General features: G+C 47.3%; 1 protein-coding gene across 1 annotated transcript; it reads left to right on the top strand.

Moving 5' to 3' along the window:
* Nucleotides 1-279: 279 nt before the first annotated feature.
* Nucleotides 280-18,014, top strand: ZNF512 (zinc finger protein 512). Its single transcript, XM_014311146.2, has 13 exons — nt 280-333; nt 1,597-1,796; nt 3,543-3,632; nt 5,571-5,654; nt 6,811-6,935; nt 7,310-7,396; nt 9,090-9,188; nt 9,606-9,773; nt 10,386-10,577; nt 11,229-11,330; nt 12,854-12,916; nt 13,468-13,566; nt 14,021-18,014. Exons 2-13 carry the CDS (start codon nt 1,751-1,753, stop codon nt 14,348-14,350), a joined length of 1,485 nt encoding a protein of 494 aa, XP_014166621.2. The 5' UTR covers nt 280-333; nt 1,597-1,750; the 3' UTR covers nt 14,351-18,014.
* Nucleotides 18,015-27,095: the final 9,081 nt, after the last annotated feature.

Here is a 27,095-nt window from a genome sequence, read left to right as displayed (position 1 = left end):
TGAATGTACTGGAGACAAAGAACACTCCACCATGTCCCACTGCAGGGGAAAGATTTCATATGGGGAGTGTGCAGGGGCCCAGCCCTGGTTTGATTCCAGTCCAGTTCTGCTGGAGTTGGAAAGGTTAAGCTCTTCTAGTTGCAGAAAACAGTGATTTATTTTTCAAAGGGTGGTGTATGCACATCCTCAAAGTGATGTTGTACTTGGCTGCATAGTGAAACATGCTAAAAGAAAACAAATGATGCTGCTAATGTGAATTGTTCTGCCTTTTTAGGACACCAGGACTGGACATCACAGACAGCAGAAACTCAAGAAGTCCTTAGGAAATAAAAAGTATGTGAATGGTTTTTGTCTAGTTTGATTGAAGGCAAGAAAAAAGCTGAGAATATTCAGAATTTTAAGAGCTGCAACAATTTTAATTAATGTGTTGAGAGTCTCAGCTGACTTACTGGTTTGTAGGAAAAGTGCTTTTCTGGCACTTCAGTGTGTATTAGCTTTCATTTATTTTTTTAAAGGATTTTAGTATTGTGAAGATAAATATTTTAAGTCCAAAACCAAATGGTGCTCCTAAATGTATGTATTTTGGGTGCGATTGCAACTTAAAAACTTTAATTTGAGAAATCCTCTCCCCATGCTTCTGCAGTACCTCCTGAAATGTTTCAGGATGTAATGAATTAGTATGTAATGACCTGACCTGGTGCCCTCAGCGTCCCCCCTTATCAATTCCTGGATTGGTGTGTTGAAGGTGAGCTCCACAGCTCAGAGGATTGACACGATGGCCATCACAGTCATTACTCACTCAGTGATCGTCGTATTTCAGTTGGTAATTGTAGTAGCAATGGGATACATTGCAAAATGTTTGTGTTCCCTTTCTTTCTTCTTCATGTAAATGGCATTTGCCTGGAGAATAGATACTTTGTGTTTCTTTGACACCTCGTTCAGTTTCCTGTTGTGTACAGGAATGTAGTGTTCAGGCATTTCAAGGCCCGAGAGAAATACTTGGGAACAGTGAAGCAAAGTTCCCTCTGATCTCTAGGAAAAAAATTCAGTGCTGCTGATTAGTGTAAAGTGTCTTAACGTAGTGTGATTTGTAGGTTGGAAGGTTGTCTTCACTGCTGAAAGCCTCACTAGTTAAAATTCTTACTGGCACGAAATCTTTAATTGCGTAGTGCCAGCCCTGATTCTGAGAGTAGAGGCTGAAGGAGATCTTGCCCTTTGTGGGATGGAAAATGTCTCTTTTCTAATGATGGGCTACAGAAATATTCTTATATTCCAAGGATAAATGCATATTTTTAAATTAAGATTCACTTGCTCCTGCTTCTAAAGTTGAAAGTTTGAGGTAGGAGGAATATTTTTTTCAGTTCCTCTTGAAATCTCGCTGATGTCATTATCAAAAGGATGTACTGAAAAGCAACACCGAGGACAGTGTTTTATCTTGCTGGCACTTCACAGGTCCCAAAACTCAGGAGATTCAGTGAATTGTGATATTAATTTTTAGAATACTTGGGAAGATGAGAAGGATGTTGTCTGTCAAGTTTATTGTGATTGTACTAGTATGCGTCCATACACACAGGAATTTGACTTGATGTTTTCCAGGTCTAAGCCACCTGAGGAGGTGGAAGCTGCTGTGGTAGGAGTGAACAGTGACTCTGAGGACACAGTCACCAACATCTCCCCTGCTTCCCCAGTGAATGGGAGTGCAGAGCCCAGGAGCAAGCGCACCATTCGCAGGCCTGCTTACTGGCTGGAAATGAGAGGAATGAAAAACAGTGTCAACAAATCTTCAGAAAAAAAAGGTATTTATCACTGGTGGTCCAAGGCAAAACTGATTTTCTCTCTGGTTCTTCAGTGAGAAATTAGTTTGCTCATGAAAGACATGCTGCAATTCAGCCAAAAATTACAAGCTTGCTAGTGCTGCTCATGTATTAGAAGAAATGAACTTTTGCCACTGCACAAATACAGGTACAGTTCTCTGATATTATACAGTTCCTTTTGAGTCACTTGTCTATTAAAGTAATCATTCTGTGCCTGAACTCAGTTCTGTCTGTAGAAGAGGTAAGAGTTAGACCAATCATATCAGCAGAAGTAAGCTTGAAGAGCTTTAAAGATAAAGATGTGGCAAAGGGGACCATTCAGTAGTATTTGGGATTAGATACAGCTTTTGTGGTTGGTAGATTATTATTTTTTTAAGGATGTCTTCATTTTCTCACATTTGTCAGTTAAAATTTTCTGATTTGAAATGGGTCTGGTTTGGGTCTTAGGTTGTTGCAGGAACATTCAGATTTCCTGGCCTAGGAGCTGTTTTCCAAACTTCTTGTGTGGCAGAGAGTCAAAACTTCAATCTTCTTTAATGCACTTCCTTCTTACTTCTAAGTCAGGATCTGTATTCTATTCTGTTGTGAGGAGAGGCAAATTTGGTAGCTTGGTAGAAATGAAATTGCTATAGCTGCGCAGCCCCAGGTGCAGTCACTGGCCAGACTGAGTATTCCTGTAGGAACAACACAGACCTGCAACAGACACAACCAGGAGCCACGCAGATCAGCGTGCACACAAACAGCAGATCAGTGTGCACACAAACAGCGCCAGCAGCCTCATCCTTGCACACTCAGTCTGCTCAGTGCCTGACCTTTGGATCCCAGTCTCCTCAGTTGCTGGGCCATGGAATCACTGGCCCCTGTAGAGCCATGCCGGGGGCAGGTGAAGACCTCCTTACAGACAGGCTCCTGCTCACAGACCCTCCTTGGTGTCAGACATGAGAATACATGATTTGTATCCTGACCAGTCACCTATTTACAAGCAGGTGTTCTTTGCTATCCTCTTACACCTCTATTTTCCCACACTTGATCGACTCCAAACTGGGTAATTCTGTCCCTTTCTCTCCCTTTGATAGCACTCCTGATCATCCTGGTCCTGTGTAATCCTGAATTGTTTTCCACTCAGATCCCAGGTGCTGCATAATCCTAGGCAGTAACACCACGCTCTCCCTTCTCACTGTTGCGCCTTCCAAAGGGGGCTTCAGAGAGGGGTTCCCACTGACTTATCCTTGTGGGTCTCCTGGGACAGACTCAGGAGGAAGCTATCTGTTTCTTTAAGTCTATAATTGGTGTTCCCTTCCTACCATTGTGCTTCTGCTCACCTGTATTCATGGAGACAAGATTTTGATAGGCTTGGAAATGTTCAGGGCAGACATGATATTATTTGAGTGTCTGTATGTTCCTTTTTGTGTGAGTGCAGGTGAGGTTTCCATCACATAATCTGGTGCTTTCTGCCTCTTTTCCTGAGGATCATTTTTCCAGGCCATGCTGTGGCACTGTTTCTTCCATACCTGCTGTATCGCAGTACTGTGGGCCATGGGGTGCCTGAATGTTGCTGAGTGAGAAGGTGGTGTCCAGCTCACTGGTGCCCAGGGGCCTCACAAGAACTACTTTTTTCTTTTTTTTCAATAAGTATTGAATACAAGGACAAGATGAGGCAGCACTAGACTCAAAGCTGTTGTCCAGGCTGAGTACTGAGACTGAAGCATATCTGTTTTTGCTTATCAGGAGAAGTACTGTTGAAAGGCAAGAGGAAATCTGAGCAAAGGGAAGGCAAAGATGTTAAAGACTCTCCCAAGAAGAAGCAGAAGATTTCAGGTAATACAAATAACTTGTAATTCCTAATTAGGTTCTTTGACTTGCCTGCCCAAATGGCGTCTTCTGGAGTCTTCAAACTCTGTTTTTGATTCTGAATGTTTTGTTCTAAGAAGTGTCTGCTTCATCAGTGGGAGGTGATGTAATTTCAGTCTGTCTTAGAAGTCCAGCAAAGGGAGGGAGGAAGGAAATTATGGGAAGTATAGGCCAGTCTGCACCATTTCAGTTTCCCAGAGGATTATAGACTAAATAATCAGACACATTGCTTGTAAACATCTGGAGATTGAGTAGCTGATAACAGCAGTATGGGTTTGTTAAGAGGAAGTCAAACCCAAACACTTTTTTATTGCCACAAAGACAAAGGGGAGAAATGTGTGGCACCAGAGGCCTTTCATTCCTTCAGAAGGTTTGTCAGTCGGTGATTAGGAAAGGAAGGTGTGCAAGTGGTGAAAGTAGGAGCAGGTGACACAGAAGCGTACATTTGCTGTCCAGTCTTGCAAGGATGAGGTTAGGAAAGCCAAAGCCAGCGTGGATTTGAATCTGGCAAGGGATGTGAACAGCAATAAGAAAGGATTCTACAAGTACATGAACAGCAAAGGGAAGACCAGGGAAGCTGTGAGTGCACTGCTCCTCAGGGCAGGGGAGCTGGTGACAAAGGACACAGAAAAGGCTGAGGTACTCACTGTGCCTCTATCAGTTAAAGGAATCCTTCAGGAATCCTAGGAACCTGAGACCAGACAGAGGGAAACTCTGGAGCAAGGAAGCCCTACACTCAGTGAAAGAGATCGAGGTTAGAGCACTTAAACTGGATTTACCCAATCATTTGCCTGTAGTCTTGGTTAGGTGGAAAGGTCTGAGAAGGCTGGAGGATAGCCTGGGTTACACCCCTCTGCAGGAGGGCTCAGAAGGAGGATCTGGGAAACCACAGACACGTTTGTGGCTCTGGCCTTGGTGCCATGGAAGGTCATGGAGCAGATTATCTTGGGTACTGTCAGGGGCATCTACAGGACAACGTGGTGATCAGGCCCATGCAGAATGGCAGGTACTGCCTGACTCACCTGGTGTTCTTGTATGACAAAGTGATGGATAAGAGAAAGGCTGTGGGGATGTTATTTATCTGGACTTTAGTGGAGCCTTTTGACACCATTTCCCACATCATTCTTCTGGAGAAACCTGATGCTCATGGCTTGGACAGATGCACTCTTTGCTGGGTGGCAAACTGGCTGGATGGCTGGGCCCAGAGAGCCATGGGGTATGGGGTGACATCCATCTGGGGCGGTCACCAGTTGTCTTCCCCAGGGCCCAGTACTTGGCCAGTCCAGTTTAATATCTTTACTGATCTAGATGAGGGGACTGAGTGCACCTTCAGTAAGTTTGAAGATGACACCAAGTGGATTAGGATGTGGATCTGCTGAGAGCAGGCATGCTCTGCAGAGGAAACAGGACAGGCTGGAATGATGGGCCAAGGCCAACAGTGTGAGAGCCAACAAGGCCAAGTGCCAGGCCCTACCCTGGGTGACTTAACCCCATGAAGCACTCCAGGCTGGGGCAGAGGAGCTGAAAAAAGCCCTGTGAGTGTTGGTCAAGTGTGGCTCAACACAAGCCCAGGTGGGCAAGAGGCCAGCCAGTGATCCCTGAAAGCCAAACTGCATAGAGGATGTGTCAGTCTGAAGAGTTCGCATCCCCTGAGCTTGGAGTGTGAACAACCATAGAACTTACAAGTGTTTGAGTGGGACTAATGCTTGCCACTACAAATAGATCTTGAAAGGGAGTAGGAAATGTAACCTTGACATTGCTTTAAAAAAAAAAGCATTGAACATTTCTGAATAACTTTGAGGCAGCAGACTAAATAGCAGCCTACTAGCAAAAAAAATCTGGGTTTTATTATAACAAAGCTAGCAGAACTGACTATTCTGGCTTGTCTTGTTTGTGTTATAACAGGGAAAAACCAGCAAACTGGAACAAAACAAAACTCCAGAACGAAACACCACAGTGTTCAGAAAGAGCCAGAAACCTATGAAACAGGTAAGAAGAGGCAGTAGCTAAGAGTTGCTCATGAAGCAGATAAAAGATAAATGTGATTCCAGGATTTGAATCTGAGCAACAGCTGTGCTTCTGGTGTTCCCATTCAGTAGTTCACTGTACTGTTGGCAGGGAGGGGCTGGCTGCTGGCCTGGCACTGTGTCAGTACCGCACAGTAGGACTGAAAGGACTGCACACTGCCTGAGTATAGCTCCAGGTGCTTTGGCTATTGCAAAATGTAACAGTGAAAGAGGAATCACTTTCTGAACTGAACAAAAGCCTGTTAAAATAGCTGCATTATTAAACACATTAAAATATTTACCGTTTTTACTCAGCAGAATATGTTTGCAGGAAAAACTCCATAGCTGTTGCTGCCAGATCACCTATCCTGGGAGCCAGAGACCCAAGCAATCTGTCCTAGAAAAATAAAATTAGCCTTGATTCAGTGAGTGGAATAACTTGGTATTTGTAAATTCCAGCATTCATTAAACACCCCAGTTTTATACCAAGTGCTGTTTGATTCCCAAACTTTTCCCCAGGAGAGGGGCAGCCTGGGCCTGTTATTATTGGGAAGAGAGGAGAGTGGATCTTGTTACAGTGAGAATTCAGGCAGATGGCTGCTAAACCACTTTCTTCCCAGAACCCATTTCAGTAATTTTTAATTCTTGTGGATTGTGCCAAACTTCTGCTTGGGATTTCATAAAGAGGCCAGAAACTGAAAACCATGGCACACAGGGTGCTCCCTGGCTGTTGAGTAACTTGCCCTGGTGGTCTGTGACTGCTTTTACTACGAGAACACTTTGGCCAAAAGAAAAGTTTACTCAGCATGCTAAACTAATGGTGTGACAGAAATTAACAGAAGGAGATGTTCTGGCCCTGAGGATTAGGCGTTCTACCACTGGTCAGGTAAAGGAACACACCTTACAAGAGAATGGTAGATCCAAGGGTGTTTGTAAAGTGCTCCTTGACAGTGAGTGCTGTGTGCCTTGTGACAATCCATACCTGGGGCTGTAAAGGGGCTGCACGTGTTGAAGTGCAGCTGGACACAGTTTTGGGAGCATGTGACCTGTTTCTTTTTAGGGTTCACTGTGCACATCGAAGGAGGGAAACAAAAAGATGTTGTGTTAGCACTTGTGTTCTAAACGTTGTGTTTTGACAGGTAGTATGGAAGAACAGTGGTCTCTAGAGATTCAGGACAAAGGCCGAGTTACCTGTCCCACGTGCCGGGCTGTGGTGAGGAAGACTGTAGAAGGGCTGAAGAAACATATGCTGAATTGCAGGAAGGTAAGAACACAAGAGATGAGCAATGGCTTCTTTACTCCTCTTCAGCTTACTGATAGAAATACCTGCCTGTTTTGTGTTGTATTTAAAACCAGTTTCATCTTATCACCGTGTCCCTTAGCAGGAGTCCTTTATACATCTGTAAGAACAGTGATTGGTGCTTCTTGGCCAGCCTTTTGCAGGAGGTTTGGGGTAGTGAGCAAAGGTGTAGTTATTTCATTGTTCCACTAGATTTTAGACTCCATAAAATCAGTTCTTTAAAGACAGTTACCAGGCCCAAATAAATTGTTCTGCTCTCCTGCTCCTTTCCCCCAAAGAGTTATCCACTGCTTTGGTTAATTTACAGTTAAATGCACCACATCCTTGTTTATTTCTAGGAAATGTTCACGTGTCAGCACTGTGGAAAGCAGCTGAAGTCTTTAGCAGGGATGAAATACCACGTCATGGCAGACCATAACAATCAGGTAACACAGCTGCTGTGCATCTGAAACAGACACAGGCAGAGCAGGCTTTGGTCCTTTCCTGCTACACGCAGACACAGGCAGAGCAGGCTTTGGTCCTTTCCCGCTACACGCAGACCACAGACACAGGCAGAGCAGGCTTTGGTTGTTTCCTGCTACACACAGACACAGAACATGGAGTGCTTTTCTCGAGTGTTCTAGCTGTTCAAATTTAGGTGAATTATTATTTTTCCAGTGAGACTTGATATCTGAAAAACAGTGGGATGTTACCAGAGATGGTAGGCATGCAACATCATAGAACAAGGGATCAATTTCTGTTTAGGCTGGTAATAAGTCACACATAAAAGGCATTCCCAATCAGAAGGAAAAATATTAGGCTGCAATTTTCAGTCCTTTGCTAGAAAGGAGGAAGTTTTTCTTCATCCAGAGCAGACTAGATTTGAGGTAAAATAGCAGAACCAGCAATTAGTTCTCATCTCTTTACTTTAAAAATACTAATATAACGCTAGATTAGTACTAATACTACAGTCTGCTTTTCCTCTTTGCTCTTACTTTAAAGAAGGCAATGTCTCCTGTTGTAGCTGTGAAGAATTAGAACTTTTGAAAAGGTCATTTAGAAGTTTGTGTGAAGTTCAGATAATTCACTCTGATTTTTTTTGCACGATTCCCAGTGCTGCAGTTTCTGAACCTAGAGCTGTATTAGTAAATGATGCAGGCCAGGGATCATGTTCTGGCCCTGAGGATTAGGTCTGTCACTGAGTTCTATCTTTTTACTCAGTCTAGGTGTAATATTAGGTAAAGTAGGAAATAATATACAGTAACTATCAGAGAGAGAATAAGGGACTTGAGCTGTAGTTCTGCACAGATGAGGAATTATAACAAGCAGGCTGCTTCACGTTAGTCAGGCTGAGTGGAAACAGTAGGACCAGTAAATGTTTGAGATGCATAATTTTCTGTCAGTTTATTCCTTTTAAAGATAATTCCTCTTTGGTTTAACCCCAGTCAGCAGCCAAGCCCCATGCAGCCCTTCATTCTCTCCCTCACCTACAGGATGGGGGAGAGAATCAAAGTGAGAAAACTCATGTGCTGAGATAAAGACAGTTTAATAGATAAAGCACACAGGCAAAGCAAAACAAGGAATTCATTCACCACTTTGGTAGGAAGGTCCAGGCGTCTCCAGGACCACAGGGCTTCATCACACATAGTGGTAGCTTGGTACAGCAAATGCCATCGCTTGGAACGTCTGCCCCTTCCTCCTCCTTCCCCCAGCTTTACATGCTGAGCATGGTAGTGTATGCTCTGCAGTATCTTCATGGCCAGTTGGGGTTGGCTGTCCCAGATCTGTCCCCTCCCAGCTGCTTGTGCACCTCCAGGCCACTCTGGCAGAGCAGCACGAGAAAAGCCCTTAGCACTGTGTAGGGGCTGCTCAGCAACAACAAAACCATCTCTGAGCTATCAACCCAGTTCTCAGCACAGATCCAAAACACAGCCCCACACCAGCTGTCACCCCAGCAAACCAGCAGAGATATGGAAAGTCATCATTATAGTAAATACATGTCTGTAAAATCATTACGTTGCAGAGATTTAATTATTTTAGAAGCTTTCCTGCCCCAATGTGAGTAGTGAATTCCCTGTGAGGAGAACTGTAAATGCTGAGCATCCTGTCTTTTTCATCCATCTTTCTGCTGTGCTTTAGCCAATTATGAAGGAGGGAGAAGAAGTGGATGAGCAGCTTGAGCGAGAGCGCCTTCGGAAGGTTCTGAAGCGAATGGGAAAACTGAAGTGTGCAAGGGAGGTAAGCTGCATTGTGCAAAGTGTCAAACAAGTAGCAGTGTCAATTAAACAGCAGCGTCAATTAAACAGCACTGTTCTATGCGTAGACATGAAATGTGAGAGTGCTGTTGAGTGTGCTCTGGTGCTGGCCAAAGCAAGATTTGCTTCAAGATGCCAGCTATGCTTTTAAGGCAGAGTAGCATAGAATCATAGAATGGTTTGGGTTAAAAGAGACCTTTAATAGTCATTTCAATGCAAATTCTTTGTTGCAGATGTTGTCTGTCCGAATAGGCATACATTAAAGTTTTCTGCCTGCCTGTCTCTTCTGTCAGGATGAGTGGTAGTACTTTGGTCAGCAAACTGTGGATCCTGTTCACACTGGGGGTGGAATCCCTTGAAGAACGGTTTTCTCCCATGTATTTTCCTTTTGTGTTGACAGGGCTGCACAGGCAGCTTCACCAGCATAATGGGGTACCTGTATCATATTAAAAAATGTGGGAAGGCTGCATCTGAGCTGGAGAAAATGGCTATGAAGTGCCATCACTGTGGGAAAGCATACAGATCAAAGGCAGGACTTGTCTACCACCTCCGATCGAAGCACGGGCCAGTGAGTGCACCCTGCAGCGGTATCAGGGGACTGGGGTGGGACTTCAGCCACTCAGGCTTGAGACACCTGTAGGCTTTTGTCTACTCCTTTGTTGGGTAATTACAGACCACAAATGTTTGCATTTTTCCTGCCCCTGGATTATTTTGTCCTTGGCAGTTTCCTTCTAGCAGCAGCTGTTGCTTGTCTATGACTAGGATGAAGTTTTTAATAGTAAATCAGCATGGCAGCAGAAAATTACCTGATGTTGGCTCCATGAAAGAGTGATGCTAATATAACTTGTGAGATGCTTTCCTTTGCTCTTAAAGGACTCACCATTGGAGCAGAACAGGCAGCCTTGTTGTCCATGAGGGTTTTACAGTGCATGATGGAATACCTTTCAAGACTAGCAACTGCATGAAGCTCTCTGCTTGAGCTTCACTGCTGTGATCCCTGTGAGCAGCTCTGGGGGTCTGTCTGACCAATGGGATGCACTTCTGTCCTGTGTCTGTGACAGTAAACCATAGCTGATGCAGCCTGTTTATGAGGAGTTTGCAGAACATTTATTCCCAGTATTTAGTGTAACTGAAATAGGAAGTAGTGAAAGAGACTCACCTTTTTGGGCCTTCGTTGCAGGTCACTTTCCTCCATGAGGAGAGAACAGAGAACCTGAAAGAAATGAAATGGGAGCAAAACAGCGCAGGCAGAGTTCAGAGGAGATCTGCAAAGGTGGCAATCTACTATCTCCATGAGCTGGCTGGAGAAGAGCTGGCCAAAGAGTGGCCCAAAAGAAAAGTTCTGCAGGACTTGATTCCAGATGACCGGAAGGTACAAGGCCTTAAAAATGCTCTGTGGGGTTCAAGTTTATACCTCCACAGCTAATGAGTCTTGTACTGGCTCCTACCCCATGTTTGTGGCACATGGAGAGCAGTGTGCTGTGTGGGGACTGGGTTCTGCTCTCTCTCTCTCTCACAGTATTTCTGCAGCAGCAGTTGCTGTGGTGCAGTGCTTTGTTCAGGCAGGCTGCAATCACTGTAGAGTCCTGTTGCTGGAATTCCCAGGGGGCACAAGGAATGTGGGCTGTCATAGGCTCAGATCACTCCTGCCATGCTGGAAGGCCCCAGCAATCCTTCCAGTCTCTGATACATGCTGTGCTATTTCACAGTGCTTTAGACTTCAGTTTCCAGTAGTGTCCTTTAGGCTGTGAGTGAAAGCCAAAGGAAAACGATGGATCTCAGCAGGGTAAGGACATTTAGAGCAATTGTTGTAGTCAAGGCAATGGGAGGTTTCAGATTCTGATATTGTGGGGTTTTCCAGAGTCAGTTATGTTTCTAGAGAGTTGGTGAGACAAGAGAACATTGATTATTGGGAGTTTGCCTGTTAGAGCAGGAGAAGAGATAGCGCTTTTGTCTCAGCCTAGAAGAGGAAATTCTGCAGAGCCAGCATTACTTCCAGCTCTCGATTCCATCTTTGTCTCAGCTGAAATACACTCGTCCTGGACTGCCCACATTTAGTCAAGATGTGCTGTGCAAATGGAAAACGGAGATAAAGATGTACCGAAGAGTCCACTGCCCAAATCAGGTAATCTTTAACTGTTTCTGAAACCCCAGAGGGGATAGATTTCGATTCTGTATGAGCCAACAGCTTCCCACAACCCTGAAGCTGCAGTTGGTCTCTCTGTGGGAGACAAATCCTGCTCCATTTCAATAACGTTGTTTAGTGTAATCAAGGCCCTGTTTAGTCTTGGGGATGTCTGGGGATGCTCCTTTTGTCTTTTGCATCAAGGTACCCTGGGGGTGATCCTTTTGGGAATGTGTGTGAGCACCTGAGAGCCAGTAACTTGGTGTCAGGCTGGTACAGCTTTCTCATCCAGGTGGGCAGTTGGTCCATTTGGAGGTTGGAATATTGGAAAAATGACAGGCCTCTGCCTTTCTATCTAAATCTATTCATAGAAGGAAGGAGTAGAGTTGGAAATACAAGAGTGAAGAGACTTTGTCTGGGACCGCACTTCAGTTTTCTTCATTGTACTAGACCAGCTTTCAGGTCTTTTCAACATGGCCTCTAGCATTTCCAGGCATGGGGCAGCCACAGCTTCTCTGGAACCTCTGCCAGGGCCTCAGACCCCTGACAGGGAAGGATTCCTTCCCAGTATCCCATCCAGTCCTGCCCTCTGGCAGTGGGAAGCCATTGCCCCTTGTCCTGTCATTCCAGGTCCTTGTCCAAAGTCCCTCTCTGGCTCTCTTGGACCCCTTGGACTGGAAAGCTTAGTTTTCCACTATGCCTTGCAGCAATCACCAGTCAGATCCTGTGGGAACAAATGGCCCCACTGGTGGAGGTGGTGGACATCTCCATGTGGTGCCTGCTGCCAGGGAGCCAAGGATCAGTGGCAGCTGCCCTCTGGGTTTGGTGTACAGATGGTGCATTGCCCGTGCCCTCCCCTCCCCTACCCCAGCACTTTCTCCCCAGTATTCAGGCTGGCATCATTTCCAGCGTCAGAATTGCAGCCCTGTTGTCTGTGGAGAGTCTGCAGAGAGCAGCTGTCCTGTGCCACCAGGCAGTGACCCAGCAGCGTCTCGTGCTCCTGCCTCCTGTTCTGGGCCCTGGGCTGAGGGTTGAGCACAGTGTGGCACCCCAGCACTGATGCCTGGAGCTCCCCATGGGCCAGGCCTCTAAAGCTGCTCTTCAGTTGAGATCAGGGGTGTGGGGTGCTGTGCTCCTGCTCTGTGCCACTAGACATGAGCAGTGCACGAGGGACAAGTGTCTTGTGGGTGCTCTGCTTGAAATTTTTCTCCGTTGCACTTCAGGCAGAAAGCAAAGTCATTTTAGTCAGGCTGTTGATAGAGTATGAGAGTAACTGTTGCAGGAGTCTCTTTTTTTTATGTCTAAGTGTGCTCAGAAACTGGAAATATAAATACTAAGGTTACTCTTCTAATAATGGTCTTTTTACCAGAAGCTTTCTGTCTGTGGAGGATTGGTATCGCCTCCTTCTACCTCTCTTTTGCACTTTTGAGATTGGCCTCCAGACATAACAATGCTTTATTGTCCAGGAAGGAGTGATTTCTTGCTAGCATGTAGTTCACATTTGTCTTTTTTTACTTTTTCAGGGTTGTGAATCTGTGTATGGCAGTGTCTCAGGACTCAAGTCTCACCTTGGCACATGTACCTTGGTTGGTAGCCTTCCTCTTCATAGCCCCCCTGTCCATGTCCCTCTGATAACCCTTTGCTCAAGCTCTTGTCCTGCCACCTGCTGATCTGAGATCCTCACAAGTTCATGGATTCATGGAATGGTTTGGGTTGGAGGGGTTCTTAAAGATCACCTTATTCCAGCCCCCAGTTTGGGTGCTCCCTATGTTCTAAGGTTGTTGCCATTGTAAACAATACTTGAGAGCAGGAGAAAGCCCCTTACTGCATTCCTTGTAATGACACAGCAGTTCCACCTGTAGGCTCACAGTTCCAAGAGCAGCTTTTCCAGGTGCCCTGCTGGAGACCTTGTGGCATCTCAGAGAGCAGTTCTGTGCTTCACAGGTACAGCTGCTCACTCATGGCCGTGCTGCTGTAGCTAAAGCTGTCTGCTATGGATGAGAGCTTCTAGTTTTTATTGCTGGGTTCTATCTGGGCAAGATTTAAATGAAATCTGTAGGTTTATCAGCCTCCTGGTCCAGCAACTCTTGATGGAATTTTGTTTTTTTGTTTGTTTGTTTGTTTGTTTTGGTGCCAGGGAGACTTTGTGGCTGGTAAATACAAGTGTCTTCTGTGTGAGAAGGAGTTCACTTCAGAGAGTGGGGTCAAGTATCACATCAACTCTGTGCACGCTGAGGTAAGGCAGGCAGAGTGGAACTCAAACTCAGGATGCTGGAGGTGGGGAGAGTGTCTTAAGAAGAAAATGCTGGATGTGTGCCATGTTTTACTTTTTCCTTGCTTACTGTTGGGAACGGGGTCATTAAACTTAGCTGGTCTTGTGTGTTAGTCTGGGGAGTGAGTGTTGTGTCATGTCACATGCCTTGTCCCAAGCTACTGCTGCTCTGTTCAGCTCTGCAGCATTTCCTGTGTCTTTAACTGAGCAAATGTCAAATCAAATCTGAATCCTCTGAGACAGAGTGACACCTGAGGAGGCACATCAAAGAACAGAGTGTTGTTAGGCAGTTGTCTTTCCAGATCTTACCTTTCAGGGAAACCTTGTCCCACAAGGCAGCTGTATTGTAAGCCCTGATAGGCTTTATTTGGTATTTCCACCACAATCAGTACCAACCTGTTGCTTTTTAAACCTTCAGGACTGGTTTGATGTGAATACAACGACCACCAAAAGCTTTCAGAAGCTAATGAAAATTCGCCAAAGGGAAGAGCAGAAGAAGCAACGGAAGAAACGTCCTTTGAGCAGGGGCAAGAAGAAGAGAGCTGGCAGCCTGGCTGCCAAGAAGCTCCCTGCTGTTGGAGCTGAAAAAACGAGGAGGAGTAAGAGAGGTCGTCCACCACGAGCAGACAAGGAGAGCACGGGCAGTGAGGAAGGGGCACCCCAGGTTGCACAGAAAGCTGAAGTTCCAAAAAGCAGCAGCAGCCGCAAGCGAGGCCGAAGTAAATCCCTAGAAGATGAGAAGGAGTAATCCTAAAGTTTTTCAGCTACAAGCCCCACTTCTGTCAGGCTCATAACCCACAGCACTAATATAAGCAGCTGAATGTCTTTGGGACCGTGACTCAGTTCTACAGGTGACTTTGACACTGAAACATCTGGTCAGTTATGAGGAGTTCAAACCAAAGCTGTGGAGCAGAGGCTGCTTCTGCCAGTGGAGTTCCTTTGGACAGTGGCACTCACAGTGTGCTCAGTGTGATTCCTGCTCTGGTTGCAGCCTCAGTTTGGTCATACTAGTTGCTTGTATAGTGGTTTCCAGTACAGCAAGTGTCTGTTTTGTCATCTTCCTCTGATGTGTGAGATCAGGGCTCTTTTTTACAGTTCTTCTCAAAAGGGACTGACTAGCACAATGTTTAGGTCTCTTCAGCGGGGAAATCCTTTCTTGCACAGAATGCACCCACACTGAACATGAGAACAGTGCTGTGCAGAATGCAAGGACTCTGGTTTGCCCTGTCACTCTCCTGTCTGTTGTCAGCAAGGCTGCCACAAAAAAGACCTTCTCAGTGTTTGCTGTATCCTGTTGCACAAAGCTCTGTTTCATACCCCAGCGTTTAGGCTCAGCACCAGACTTGGAAGGGATGGAAGGTCATTATTACCCTTGTCAGGAGCCCACTGTTCATCCTGCAGCTGTCTCCTGTAATGTTGGACATTAAACGTGTGTAGAAAGTCCTCCCGTGCTGCAACAGCTGGATGCTCTCAAGCTTTTGGAGATTCACCAGCCTTTTAGAGACCTCGGTAATGATGTTCTGAGGTGACCTTTGTGTGCCCTCTGAAGCTGTTCCATGCTCACCTGGGAGCCACACTGCAATTCAGTGCATCCCTCCATGAGCAGTCTGCAGTGCTGGGACCAGGTTCCACGGAGCTGCCTTGCCAGCATGTGGTTCTTTGTCATGCCAGTGTTCCCACAGTGTCTTTTCCCCTGCTCTGCAGATACCCCTTCATTGTCTTACATAACCTGTTTCTTTTCAGCATTGCCTCTCTGTGCAAATGAGGTAAATAGCAGTGGCTTCCCTGTGTAGAAAAGGTTAAAAGAAGAGGGGTCATCATTTTAAGTCATGTTGTTGGCATTGTCTCTGGACCCTTATAAGGAATAATATCTTCCTGTCTCTATAAATCACAGAATGTTAAGGGATTGGAATGGACTTTAAAGATCATTCAGTCTCACCCCCTGCTGCCACGAGCAGGGACACTAGAGCTGGTTGCTCAAGGCCTTACCCAGCCTGGCTTTGAGCACTGCTGGGGCTGGGGCATCCACAGCCTCCCTGGGCACCCTGTGCAGTGTGTGAATGCAGCAGATGTCACAGAAGCTGGCAGGAAGCAGCAGCACAAGCAGTCCTGTTTTTTAAAGAATGAGTTCTCCAGGCTTTGTCAAAGACCCACCATACCAGAAAATTGCAAGATTTGCACTGTGGGACAAAGTTGCTGGTGCTGAGATTGCCAGGGAAGGCATTGCAGTGTGTAGGGAGCAGGCAGGTTTGTACCTGTGTGTTAGTACCAGCACCATCCCATTGTTCTGACAGCAGGGGATACTGTAGGGCCAAGGGGGTCTCCAGAACTGCCTTTGGAACCAGGGTCTGCTGTGTTTGCAGGTGCTGTGCTGAAAGCAGATGTGGAGACTGTGCAGGGCATGTAGAGTCTGCAGTGAGATGGGCAAGAGCAGAAGACAACAAAATAAAATGTCACCAGTGTGAGAATGTGGTTTCTTGTCTGTTTGCTGTGTGGTGTTCTTGTTGCCATCCCTCCTCCCCCAGCACAGCCCAGCCTGCTGCAGGGCTGTCCTACCTGCAGGGCTGTCTGTCCTGCAGGGCTGTCCTGTGCAGGGCTGTCTGTCCTACCTGCAGGGCTGTCCTGCTGCAGGGCTGTCCTGCAGGGTTGCCCTGCATGCTCTGGTGCTGTTCAGCTCTCTTCGTGGTTTCTCTCTAGAACTCCACAGTGCTGTACTTGGGGCAAACGTTCACTGCATTCCCACTGAGTACAATAAATGCAGGAATTAAAGGTTTTTCATAGTGGTTTTCAGTCTAGAGTCCTGTTTCCTGTCATTTATAAGCTACTAACTAGACCTGCTCTCTAGACATTCATTGTTTGTGACCACTTGGGTTTTGTAGTTACTTCAGTAACACTCTCCACATAACAGGGCACATGGAAAAAGGCATTCTCCAAGGATCCATCCGTGTCCTCAGCACAACAGCAGATTGTTTGTGGGATTGGCTCAAGCTGGTATGAGCTGGTGGCACTGCTGCCAGTGCACGGTTTGTGAGGAGGGAGATCTGTCCTGGAGCTCCTACATGCTGCTGCAGTGGGGCCAGGGCAGCTGTGCTGCTGCATGCAGCACAGCTGTGCTGCTTGCTCTGAGGGCAGGGGATCCAGCAGAGAGGCAGAACTGCCTCCCTCACCTCACCTGCTGTGCACGCTGCTGCAGAGGCAGCCCTGGACCCTGGTGGTTCCTGGGCTGCCAGTGCACGTGGCCAGATTGTGTTAGCCCAGTTTTGTTATCCCTAGGACCTTGTCTCCCAGGCTGCTCTCCATCCATGGATTCCCCAGGTTTTTCTGGGTGACATCCTTCTCCTCCAGAAGATCAATTGCACCAAGCAGCTCAGATGGACACCAGGCCCTGGAGGAACGCTGCCCACTGCCCCAGCAAACTGGTCCTTGCTGTTACCAATTCTACTGGAGCAAGTACACGTTTAGGAAGAGACCCAGTTTTGAAGGAATCAGAAGTAACAAGAGACTGGCTAGTCACTCAATACTTGTTGCAGTGGTTCATTGTACTAAAAATGCTGTGTCTTCTCTTTGGAACTTGTTTTATTTCAGCCTCTGTATCCCACACTGTTGAGTCCTGGTAACGGAAATAGCTTTAGGGTAGCAGAAATTTCTTCCTGCATATTTGTAGTCATAATTAACTCCATACATAATTTGCTGTATGAGCTAAAGAGGCTTGCTAGTGTCAGTCAAAATAGCTTTTTCTTTTTTTTTTTCTGTTGTGCATTGTTCTTTGCTGACATGTTATGTATCAATTGGTGCATTTTTCACTTTTTAAGTCCAGGAGGATGAACCAGGAACCAGCTGCAGTGTTCTGTAACAGTCTGGTTTATGTAAGATACAAGGATGACCTTGCTCTGCTCTCACCTACTTCCTTTTGTCCTCAACTCCCTCAGTACACTGTTAATATTCACTTTTACCCTCTTAAGCACATTTTTCAGTTGTTCTGCTAATGCCTCTGAGAACTCATTTCTTTTGTTTCTAGAAACTCAACAGGGTTTAAGGCCAGACAGCACATGATGAACACATTCTGAAACATTGTGGTGCATTTCACAGAACTAGTCTAGCAGATACCTTAATAACTATGTTTTGTACAGTAACTTTTCCAGAAAGCTTGGGTTTAATATGCAGATTCTCTTTGCAATTGCTATATAATTTCATTAACATTCTTGATAAAGATGTCAAATAGCTGCAGAGTATGGGGTTCTCTAGGACAAATCCTTATTTACAATTATTTAATATCAAGCATTTAATGTATTCCACCAATGCTTGTATAACATGTGGGGCCAAAAACAAGGCCTTAGAGAAATTTATGATGTCAACAGCTACTTTTACCAAAATGGACTTGTAATTAATTAAAGAATAATATTTACAGAAAACTCTTCTCTGTGAAACCACGTTGGCTGGGTCTTACTCATGATGCCCTTTGATGTCAGTTGTTGATGTGTCTGGGAGATAGACTAAGCTGTACTTACACTCCACACAGTTTTGTCTTTTTTTAAATACTGGCACACTTGAGTTTTGCTTTGGGAGCCTGGAGGGGTTTTTTTGGAGGAGGAGAGAGAATATATTTTGGTTTGGGAGTTGTTCTGTTTTGGTTTTTCTTAATCCTTAAGGATTTCCCCATTGTTCCAAGATTTGTTAAATGTCATTAATAATTCAGTAATTTTCATGAGATCACTTACCATCCTTCCTGCAAGTTATGCAATGCAGTAGCTATAAGACTTAAGCTCTTTTAATAATGCCATTTAATAATGTTGCAAAAAAATTGAGCTGTTCTGTTGAGAGGAAACTGTGACACGGGGTGCACTTCACACAGAGATACCCAGTGCAGTTTGTCATTCCTGCCTGCATGGAACAGTCTGGTGCTGAGTGTGGCGTGTGAGGATGAAATCATTGCAGTCGTGCACGTAACTCTCTCACTGTCAGCCTGGGGTACATCCCATTAGTTTGGCATTTCTCTATTGGTGAGGACATCACACCTGTGCCAGGCCAGCTCTTCCTCAGCTTCACTTTCCTTGGAGTGACATTACCTATGAATCAAATGTTTCCCTGTGCCACTGCAGGTGTTTGGGAGCAGAGCCATGGCCTGGGAGCAGCTTCTGGAGCAGTCTGGTCTTCAGTGCTTGCTCGGTGACCTGACCTTCCTGGCCAGTGGAGGGTTAATGCCATCCTGGGATGCTGTGGGACTGATGCTGGTAATGAAACCAGCACTAAGCATGACATTATTTCTCCAAGTGTTGCTTGGCTCAGAGAGCCAGCTGCTTTCAGAATTAAGTAGGTCAATCTTCTCATTAAAATATAGTGGAATGAGAGAGAGATTGGAGGGGCTATATTGGACAGCTCTGCTGAGACATTAATTAGCACAGTGTCCTCTTTTATGCATGCTGGATTGGGTCCAAAAACCCATCTGAGTTATGCTCAAAGGTCTTCTAAATTGGAGGCTTCCGTTTTCAAAAAGCGCAGTTGCATTTCAGAAGCAGGCATCTGTCTTTCTTCAGAGCAGGTGACAAAAGCCAGGCAGTTCTTCAGACACTGGACCAGAACAAGAACCAGAGACGGGGTCCCAGTGATTCCTGGGAAGGCAGACCCAAAGTAAAGCTTAGGAAAATCACAGCCAGTCCTGACAGCTTTTTTCCAGTTCTTCCCCATGGCCAAGGAGGCTCTTGGTCCTCTGTGCCCCTGCAGCATGGGCTGGTCCCTCACCTGGCCCTGGCCACAGCCCAGGCAGGCAGAGCTGCCCTGGGCCAGGACAGGTGGCACCCGTGGTGCCAGGGGGTGGTGGCCAGGATGGGTGGCACCTGTGGTGCCAGGGAGTGGTGGCCAGGATGGGTGGCACCCGTGGTGCCAGGGGGTGGTGGCCAGGATGGGTGGCATCTGTGGTGCCAGGGAGTGGTGGCCAGGATGGGTGGCACCTGTGGTGCTGTTTTTGTGGGCAGCTCCTTCACCTCAGCAGAGACCAGCCCGTGCTCAGTAAGGGCTGCAAGAAGGAGGAGGGCTCATAGGCTGGGGAAGGATGTGAATGGGAGACAGACTTTGTCTGATTTAGGTACTTGGTAAAGAGGGAAACCTCAAAGACGTTTCCACACATGGAATCATGGAACACTTTGGGTTGGAAAGGTCAAATGTCAACCAGGCCAAGGCCCTGCCATGAGCAAGATTGTCTTCTACTAGATCAGGTTGCTCAGAACCCCATCCAACCTGATCCTGAATGCTTCCAAGGATGGGATGTTTCATACAGGTAAAGATAGTATAAAAAAAAGACCTTATAAAATATAGTTTAGGCCCTACTAGTCTAGCTAAGCTAGCAGTTAGCTTGTAACTTCCCATATAAAATATCATAAGAATGAAAGCTGTTAGCACATCAAACTATTATAGTAAGAAAACTGTTTGCACCTGTAATAAACAAGAAATCTGTCCCATAAAAATCAAAAAACAAAACATGTGAACTAACCAAAAATAAAGAGATTTAACAAACATACACCCCAGTCATTTACCAACCAATAAACTAAATATCAGTATATTGTTAGTCAATTAAGTCTAACATGGTACCTTCTAATATTTCCTATAAATATAAGCTTTGTAAATAGAAAATGGGCTTTTTCTGCATGAAGAAACTGGATCCCATCTGTTTTACTGCAACATGGGGACACTCACCACCTCTCTGGGCAGCCTTTATGTGTCTCTGGCCACACTCATTGTGAATAACTTCCTTACATCTACTCTAAATTGACTCTCCTTCAGTTTAAACCACTGCTCCTTGTTCAATTGCACCAGGCCCTACTGAATAGTCCATCCCTATCATTCCTGTAGGCACTGGAGGGGCTCTGAGCCCTCCCTGGATCCTTCTCTTCCCCAGACCCCCAGCTCTCCCAGCCCAGCTCCAGCCCTGGAGCAGCTCCGTGGCCTCCTCTAGTCCCACCCCAGCAGCTCCAGGTCCTTCCTGTGCTGGGAACCTCAGAGCTGAATATCTTCAATCTGATTTTGCTGCAGCTGCAACTGGAATTTCCAAAAACATTTGACAAGGCCCTGGACCTCTTTAAAAAGCAAGGCTGCCATGCATTAAACAGGATGGTTATCTTGTTAAGGGCTAGAGGAAGCATTTGGATGAGACATTTGGCATTTTCAGGAGAGTGAGGACACTGGGGGAATCCTACAGGGATCCACATTAACACTGGACTGTTCAAAATCTTTCCCTCATGACCCAGGAAGTAAACAGGCAGGGACTAAGGTCAGGTTTGAGGATTACATGGAGCAGTAAAAAATAAAAGGTAACCATGAAGAAGGGCTAAAGCATCTTAGAATACTGAGTGGCTGGGAGATTAAATGGTAGATGAAATTCAGTATTATAAAACAAAGAGGGCCCAAATAACATCCACATATTGTCCTTGCAGCCCCTCAAAGATGGTTTGCATTGGTGATCAAAATGGGGATATCCTGAAAGCCTACAGGATTGCTGTATAACTTCTTACTGCTGAACTCCTTCCTCATGCAAACATCTTGCCATGCTACACCAAACACCATCTTCCAGCACAGACTCCAGCCGGCCTGGCCCTGGCCCCTGCCCCAGAGCTGCTGCTGAGCAGAGCACAGGCAAAGGAAGGAGGGCACTTCCACAGGCAAAGCAGGGAGGGCACTTCCAGCCCAGGGCCCTGGCTCCAGCTGCTGCACCAACCCCTGCCTGCTGCAGGGACAGGGCACATTCCTGGCACAGGGGGCTGGCTCAGAGCTCTGAGGCTGATCTGCACCCAAGTGGGTGGCTGGGTCCAGTCTCTCCCATCCCTGGCCACCTCCCATCACCAGCCCCCGAGGCAAGGACGCCCCAGAGCAGCCCCTGAGCAGGACAGGGAGGTTCTGTGGCACCACACCCCTGCCAGACCTGGTGCACACAAGTGGCTCTCCGTCACAGGGGCTCCCAGTGCCCTGTGTCACTGTGTCAGTGCCTTGTCTCGCTGTCCCATGTCCCTGGCAGCTCCCTGTCCCATGCCATGGAGGTGCAGGCATTGCCCAGGGTTCCCCTCCTTCCATTCCCCCTTGGCCCTGTCCCTGACCCCGTGGAGCCCTGCACAGCAGGGCAGGTGGGCTTAGCACTGCACTGAGCACAAACAGGTGGCACGGCCAGGCTGGCTGCCAAGCACACGCTCTCCCCTCTCTCCAGAACTTCATCTCTGCTCCCAAATTACGGGAATAGCCGCACAGTCAGCACAAGCAAACACAAGGAGCAGATCCCAGCGCCAGTGATGCAGCTGGCAAATTACTTTGGCCCTGTCAGAAGCAGTGCCAGGGAGAGGATGTCAGGAGAATGGCAGCAAGAAAGAGGTGGAGGCGTGGCTGGAAACGAAATCCACATTGTGCAGTCTCATCCTGAGAGGACAATCAGCCCCGCTCTGCATGTGGGCCAAGCCAGCAGGGACTGAAGTTTTGCCCCTGACATGGAACAGGCCATGCCAGTCTCTGCAGCAGCCACGGAGATGCCTGGCAGCTGTCAGGCATTGAAAGAGAAGCTGTCAGCACATCCCCCTCAGTTTCATAGTTTCTAGGCTAAACAACTCAGGCTAATTTAGGCTTTCACCATAAGCGGCTTTGCCCAAAACTCCCTCTTAAGGGAATTGTATTGGGTTTGCATGGCAGGGTTTTGGGAGAGGGGGGGATTTCTGGGATGGCTTCTGTGAGAAGCTTCTAGAAGCTTCCCCCACGTCCAGCAGAGCCAAAGCCAGCTGACCCCAAGACAGAGCTGCTGTTGGCCAAGGCAGAGCCCATCAGCAGTGGTGGCAGTGCCTCTGGGATTTAAGAAGGGAAAAACTGTGCACAGCATCAGCCAGAGGGAGGAGTGAGGGCATGTGAGAGCAACAGCCCTGCAGTGCCCCAGGCCATGCGGAAGGAATGAGAGGTGCCCCAAGCTCTGGAGCAGGGATTCCCCTGCAGCCTGTGGGGTCCAGGGGTAGCAGGGATCCACCCACAGCCCAAAAAGATCCAGTCACGAGCAGAGACCCACCTGCAGCCCATGGAGGAGCCCATGGGAGAGCAGAGTGTGAGGACCCTCCCCTTAAGAAGGAAGCAGTGGCAGAGACATGCTGTGATGAATTGATCCCATTCCCTGTTCCACTGCACTGCTGAGGGGTAGGAGGGAGAGAACTGGGGAGTGAAGCTAAGCTGGGGAAGACAGGAGGGTTGGTGACAATGTGGTTTTATGATTTGGTTTTATTTCTCATTGCCCTACTTTGACTTGACTGGTAATAAATTAATTTCCCAAAATTGAGTCTGTTTTGCCCATGACAGTAACTGGTGAGCGAGCTCTCCCTGTCCTTATCCCAATCCATGAGTGTATCACTATACTTTCTCTTCCCTGCCCAGGTGAGGGGGTGAGTGATGGGGCAGCTTTGATGAGCACCTGGTGTCCAGCCAGGGTCAGCCCAGGGAGCTTTCCAGGCAGTGCCAGGTGAATTTCCTCCCTCCCTATAGCCCCAGCCCCTGACTGGACACTGAACCCAGAGGAGATCCCAGTACTAACAGGCAGGGAATGAGGCACAGAGCCAGAGCCGGTTCCTTGCAGGCTGTGTGTCCATTGCAGAGAGCCACAACACCCCCTTCTGTATGGCAGTGGCTCACTGCAGAGCAGCCTTTGCCTTGGCAGAGGCTCAGTGTTTGCCCAGTGCTCCATTCTCTTGATGAAGGGGGTTAAGTGCCTCACATTCAGTGCTTTGTGCTTTTATCTGAGCAGTAAAAAATAAACTTCTTTCCTAGGGGTGGGCTTTAATAGAGCTGCTCATTGACTTTGATCAGTTGTGTGTTCACTGACCATGACAATGCTGAGTGCTTTTGCTGTTGATAGACCTGTCTGATCACTTGGCTTTTCAGCTTCACCAGGTTCTTGGCTTTGGTGGCTTCATGTGCTGTAAATGAACTGGGAAAGGGCTGAGAAGGAACACTGTTATGAATACATTGACACACACATGGAAACCCACATCTCAAACATATGCTGTCTAGCTGTCCCATACTAAAAGGGTAAAAAAGAAATTATCACTTGTGAAAGATGAGCAGGGTCTGCTGTGTTGCAGGTGGTGCAGTGCAGATAGACAGCAAACTGATATTACTCGTTTCTTACAATAGAAGCTAGGAAGCACCAGAAGAAGTAATTGGGCATCTGGTCTTAATGAAACAGAATAAATTACTTTTCACAATGCACATAATTACACAGCAAAACTCTTGACTTCACAATACCCTGTGATAATAGAAAGTATAAATGTCTGTTCTTGGGCAGCACTGAATTCTCCAAATCCAATTATGCAGCAGATGGTAAAAAAATGCCATCACAGAATATACAAACAACTCAACAGGAGGATCAGGAGTTATTAATGATTAGTGCATATTAATGATTAGCAGATTGACTTTCCACATTTAATGAAGTTCATGAAGTGTTGATGAAGTGCTGATACTCACAGACTGGTGACAGGTCTGATCCTGTTCCTTGGCTGAGGACAATAGGGCACTTCCCTGCAGCAGCTTTATAGAAAATGTCTGTGGTTTGCTCTCCACTGTAATTATCCTCACAGGGAATCAGTGTGTTCATTCCCACCTCCATGGGAGAGGAATGGAGGACACAGCAGCCAGCACACAGACATGACAAAGTGGATGGGAACGAACCCTCACAGCAACCTCGGACATTTCCTTTCAGTGAACATGGAAACAGCCAACGTGAAGCAGCAGCCAGGCAGCCCTGGGGAGAGGATACAGTGGGCTGGCATGGGGCTGGTTGGGAGACAGGGTCTGAGGGTGCAGGGGCAAGTCTGGCATCAACACCTTGCCCAGCCCTCCTCCAGCCCCGGTAGCCCCTGTTTGAGGGGCAGTGCTCAGCAGGACAAGGCCAGGCAGGCACTGTCTGAGGGGCAATGCTCAGCAGGACAAGGCCAGGCAGGCACTGTCTGAGGGGCAAGGACAAGGCCAGGCAGGCACTGTTTGAGGGGAAATGCTCAGCAGGACAAGGCCACCTGAGTCACAGCAGCAGCTGCCAGCAGCTTCCATAGGCACAGCTGGGTCACAACTGGCCATGGGAGGCTGTGGAGCAGGAAAAAAGGGCAGCCAGAATGTGGGGGAAAGAATTGCAGGAGTATTGTGTCCCAGGAGGGGAACAGTCACAGAGCTCCAGGACCCCCAGATCAGGACCCAGCTATTGCAGGTCACGTCGTGCTTCCCTAAATATGTGAATGCTCACCTCACACCAGTGAGCAGCTAACTAAAGCTTAGATTAGGGACACAAACCCCACACATGCCTGGTGGGTTTCATTTAATCAATAACATTTCTACACTATGAAGTATGGGGCAGATCCTGCACAGGCAGAATCACTGCAAACCTTTCCCAGCTGCAGAGGTCAATTCCTGATGTGCTGGGAGTCCTTGCTGGTGTGTTACTCTGGTGGGCAGAAGAAGGGGACAGCATGGCCATGTGATGCAGGTACAGGGGGCTCCTGCATCATGGGCAGGACGTTCTCCTGCTGCCAGCACCACCCCCAGAACCCCGTATGTGCTGGAGGCAGGCTGGGACTCCAGAGCCTGCAGGCCAGGCTATAGAGTGAGGCTGAGATCTCCAGGCTGCTGCTGGATTTCCCCACTGAATTCTAAGTACAAGGCACTGCAAGGCATATAATACAATTTAGATGCATTAGCTCCTGATTTGTGATTGCAAATTGAATTTTGCCTGGCCAAAATCCCAAATACTCAAGTGATAATTAAATGTGTGTGGAGAATTTGCACTCTCAGTATTTATTATTTATAGACTGAACCCACAAATGCAAATGCCATCACCTGCTCCCAAAGCACACCATGCAGCCTGTGCACAGTCACTGAATTCCCAGGATTGTCCTAAGTGGCACAGCATGTCCTTTTCCATGTCCAGCACTGATCTGGAAGGTGTGTGAAGCCTGGGAATGCCAGCCAGCCAACAGTGATGCCTTGGGTGATCAGACACAAAATTCCCCAATCACAGCAGAATTCTCACCCTGCACAAGCAATAGGGCTGCACCCTGGAGCACAAGGAAAGGACATAGAGCCTGAACCACTTTTAAGTAGTTTGGGGGAAGGATGCAGAATAAACTGTCCCACAGTGCTAACGGCCACCTGTTTCTGCTATCAAAAAAAAAAAAAAAAAAAAAAGGCATTGCTCACTGATACCTAACACTGACAGCACTGAGCTTTTCAAGTAATGTGTCTGAGCACTCCTGCACAGGCCAGAGCAGTGCTGGGCAAGCCCTGGTGGCAAAGATAGGCTATGGAGCAGTCAACATTAACACCACAGCTAGCTCTGCAATAACCAAGTGCTTCTCACAGCACTGTGGGACAGTTTCTTTTGCAACCAAGTGAGAAGGGACCTTGCAGAGAAGACATAACTGGCAAACTGTTCCTGTAAAACCACGTGCAGTCACAGTTTTACAGTTGCCAGCTCTACCCTTGGCTTTCCTGAAGTTCCTTCCCCATAATGCAGACAGAGGGAGAAGGGGCTTTGAAACAGGGCTCTGCTGGGAAAGCAGGATCAGGCTCACCCTCCTCTTCACCACTGTGGACTGCAGCACCAATGAAGCTCAGCACAGGAAAGAGGCAGTCCTGATCTGCCAAGAACATCTGAAAAGCAGCATTGAACAACCCAGATGAGACCATTTTGATCACCTCACCTGCCATGCAGCTGCAGATAACGTAAATTCTGGCAAGCTTCAGTTTTCGCTTAGCTGGAACTTGCCTTTTGCACACAGGCACTGCAGATTAAATCCTTCACATGGCAACATCACTACCCTGGTCTTCCTCAAAGCACAGACCAATTCTCCTGTAACTAGGAAAGGCCTTTTCAAGTGATCAGGTAAAGACTTTTAGGGGCCCTAGGGCATGGAACAATGGATGTCTGTACCCATGTCTGCACACATGCCCGCACTGATGAACTTCTGCTGTGGGCTGTGGGCTGATCTCATCCATGGTCTAAGCTGCCATTGGGGTCTGGCTATGCTACACAGCAGGACAATGCAGGCTGCAGCCAAGGACATCAGCTGGACAGAGAGGAGCCTCAGCAGTTCCCAAGTCTGCCCAAAATCACAGCTAGGCTGTGGCACCTTAGCAGCCCTTGGAACCATTGATTCCATCTTGGCTTGACTCCTCCTTCCAGTCTGTATTGCTCACAGAAAGTAGTAGGTTACTGCTGTAAGGTAATGGAGGATGATTTGGGTTCATTTCCTTATTTCTCTGCTGCTTCATTAGGCACACCCAGCTCTGCCTTTCCTGGCGATGGGGCAGACCCCATGCCTGTGTCATCAGGCACACGGAGAGGAGCAGCCCGGAGGGTCAGAGCACCGCAGGTGCAGAGGAGCCGCGGGAGAGTGCCGGGGGCACCAGCCCGAATGTCGGCATCTGTCGGTGACCAGCAGCGGCGACACCGGTGCTGCTCGCTGCCCACGCCAGGACACGCGTGTTGTGTGCCC

This window comes from Geospiza fortis, unplaced genomic scaffold, assembly GCF_000277835.1.
Source record: "Geospiza fortis unplaced genomic scaffold, GeoFor_1.0 scaffold1103, whole genome shotgun sequence".
Taxonomy (NCBI): domain Eukaryota; kingdom Metazoa; phylum Chordata; class Aves; order Passeriformes; family Thraupidae; genus Geospiza; species Geospiza fortis.
The sequence above is the reverse complement of the archived record's forward strand: the minus strand, read 5'-3'. Positions and strand labels throughout refer to the sequence as shown.

Bases quoted from the DNA above. Each gene is read 5' to 3' on its own strand.
- ZNF512 (XM_014311146.2), top strand. From the start codon at position 1,751: ATGAGAGGAATGAAAAACAGTGTCAACAAATCTTCAGAAAAAAAAG. The intron at 11,331-12,853 runs GTAATCTTTAAC...TTACTTTTTCAG, and splicing joins GAGTCCACTGCCCAAATCAG to GGTTGTGAATCTGTGTATGG. The intron at 13,567-14,020 runs GTAAGGCAGGCA...TTAAACCTTCAG, and splicing joins TCAACTCTGTGCACGCTGAG to GACTGGTTTGATGTGAATAC.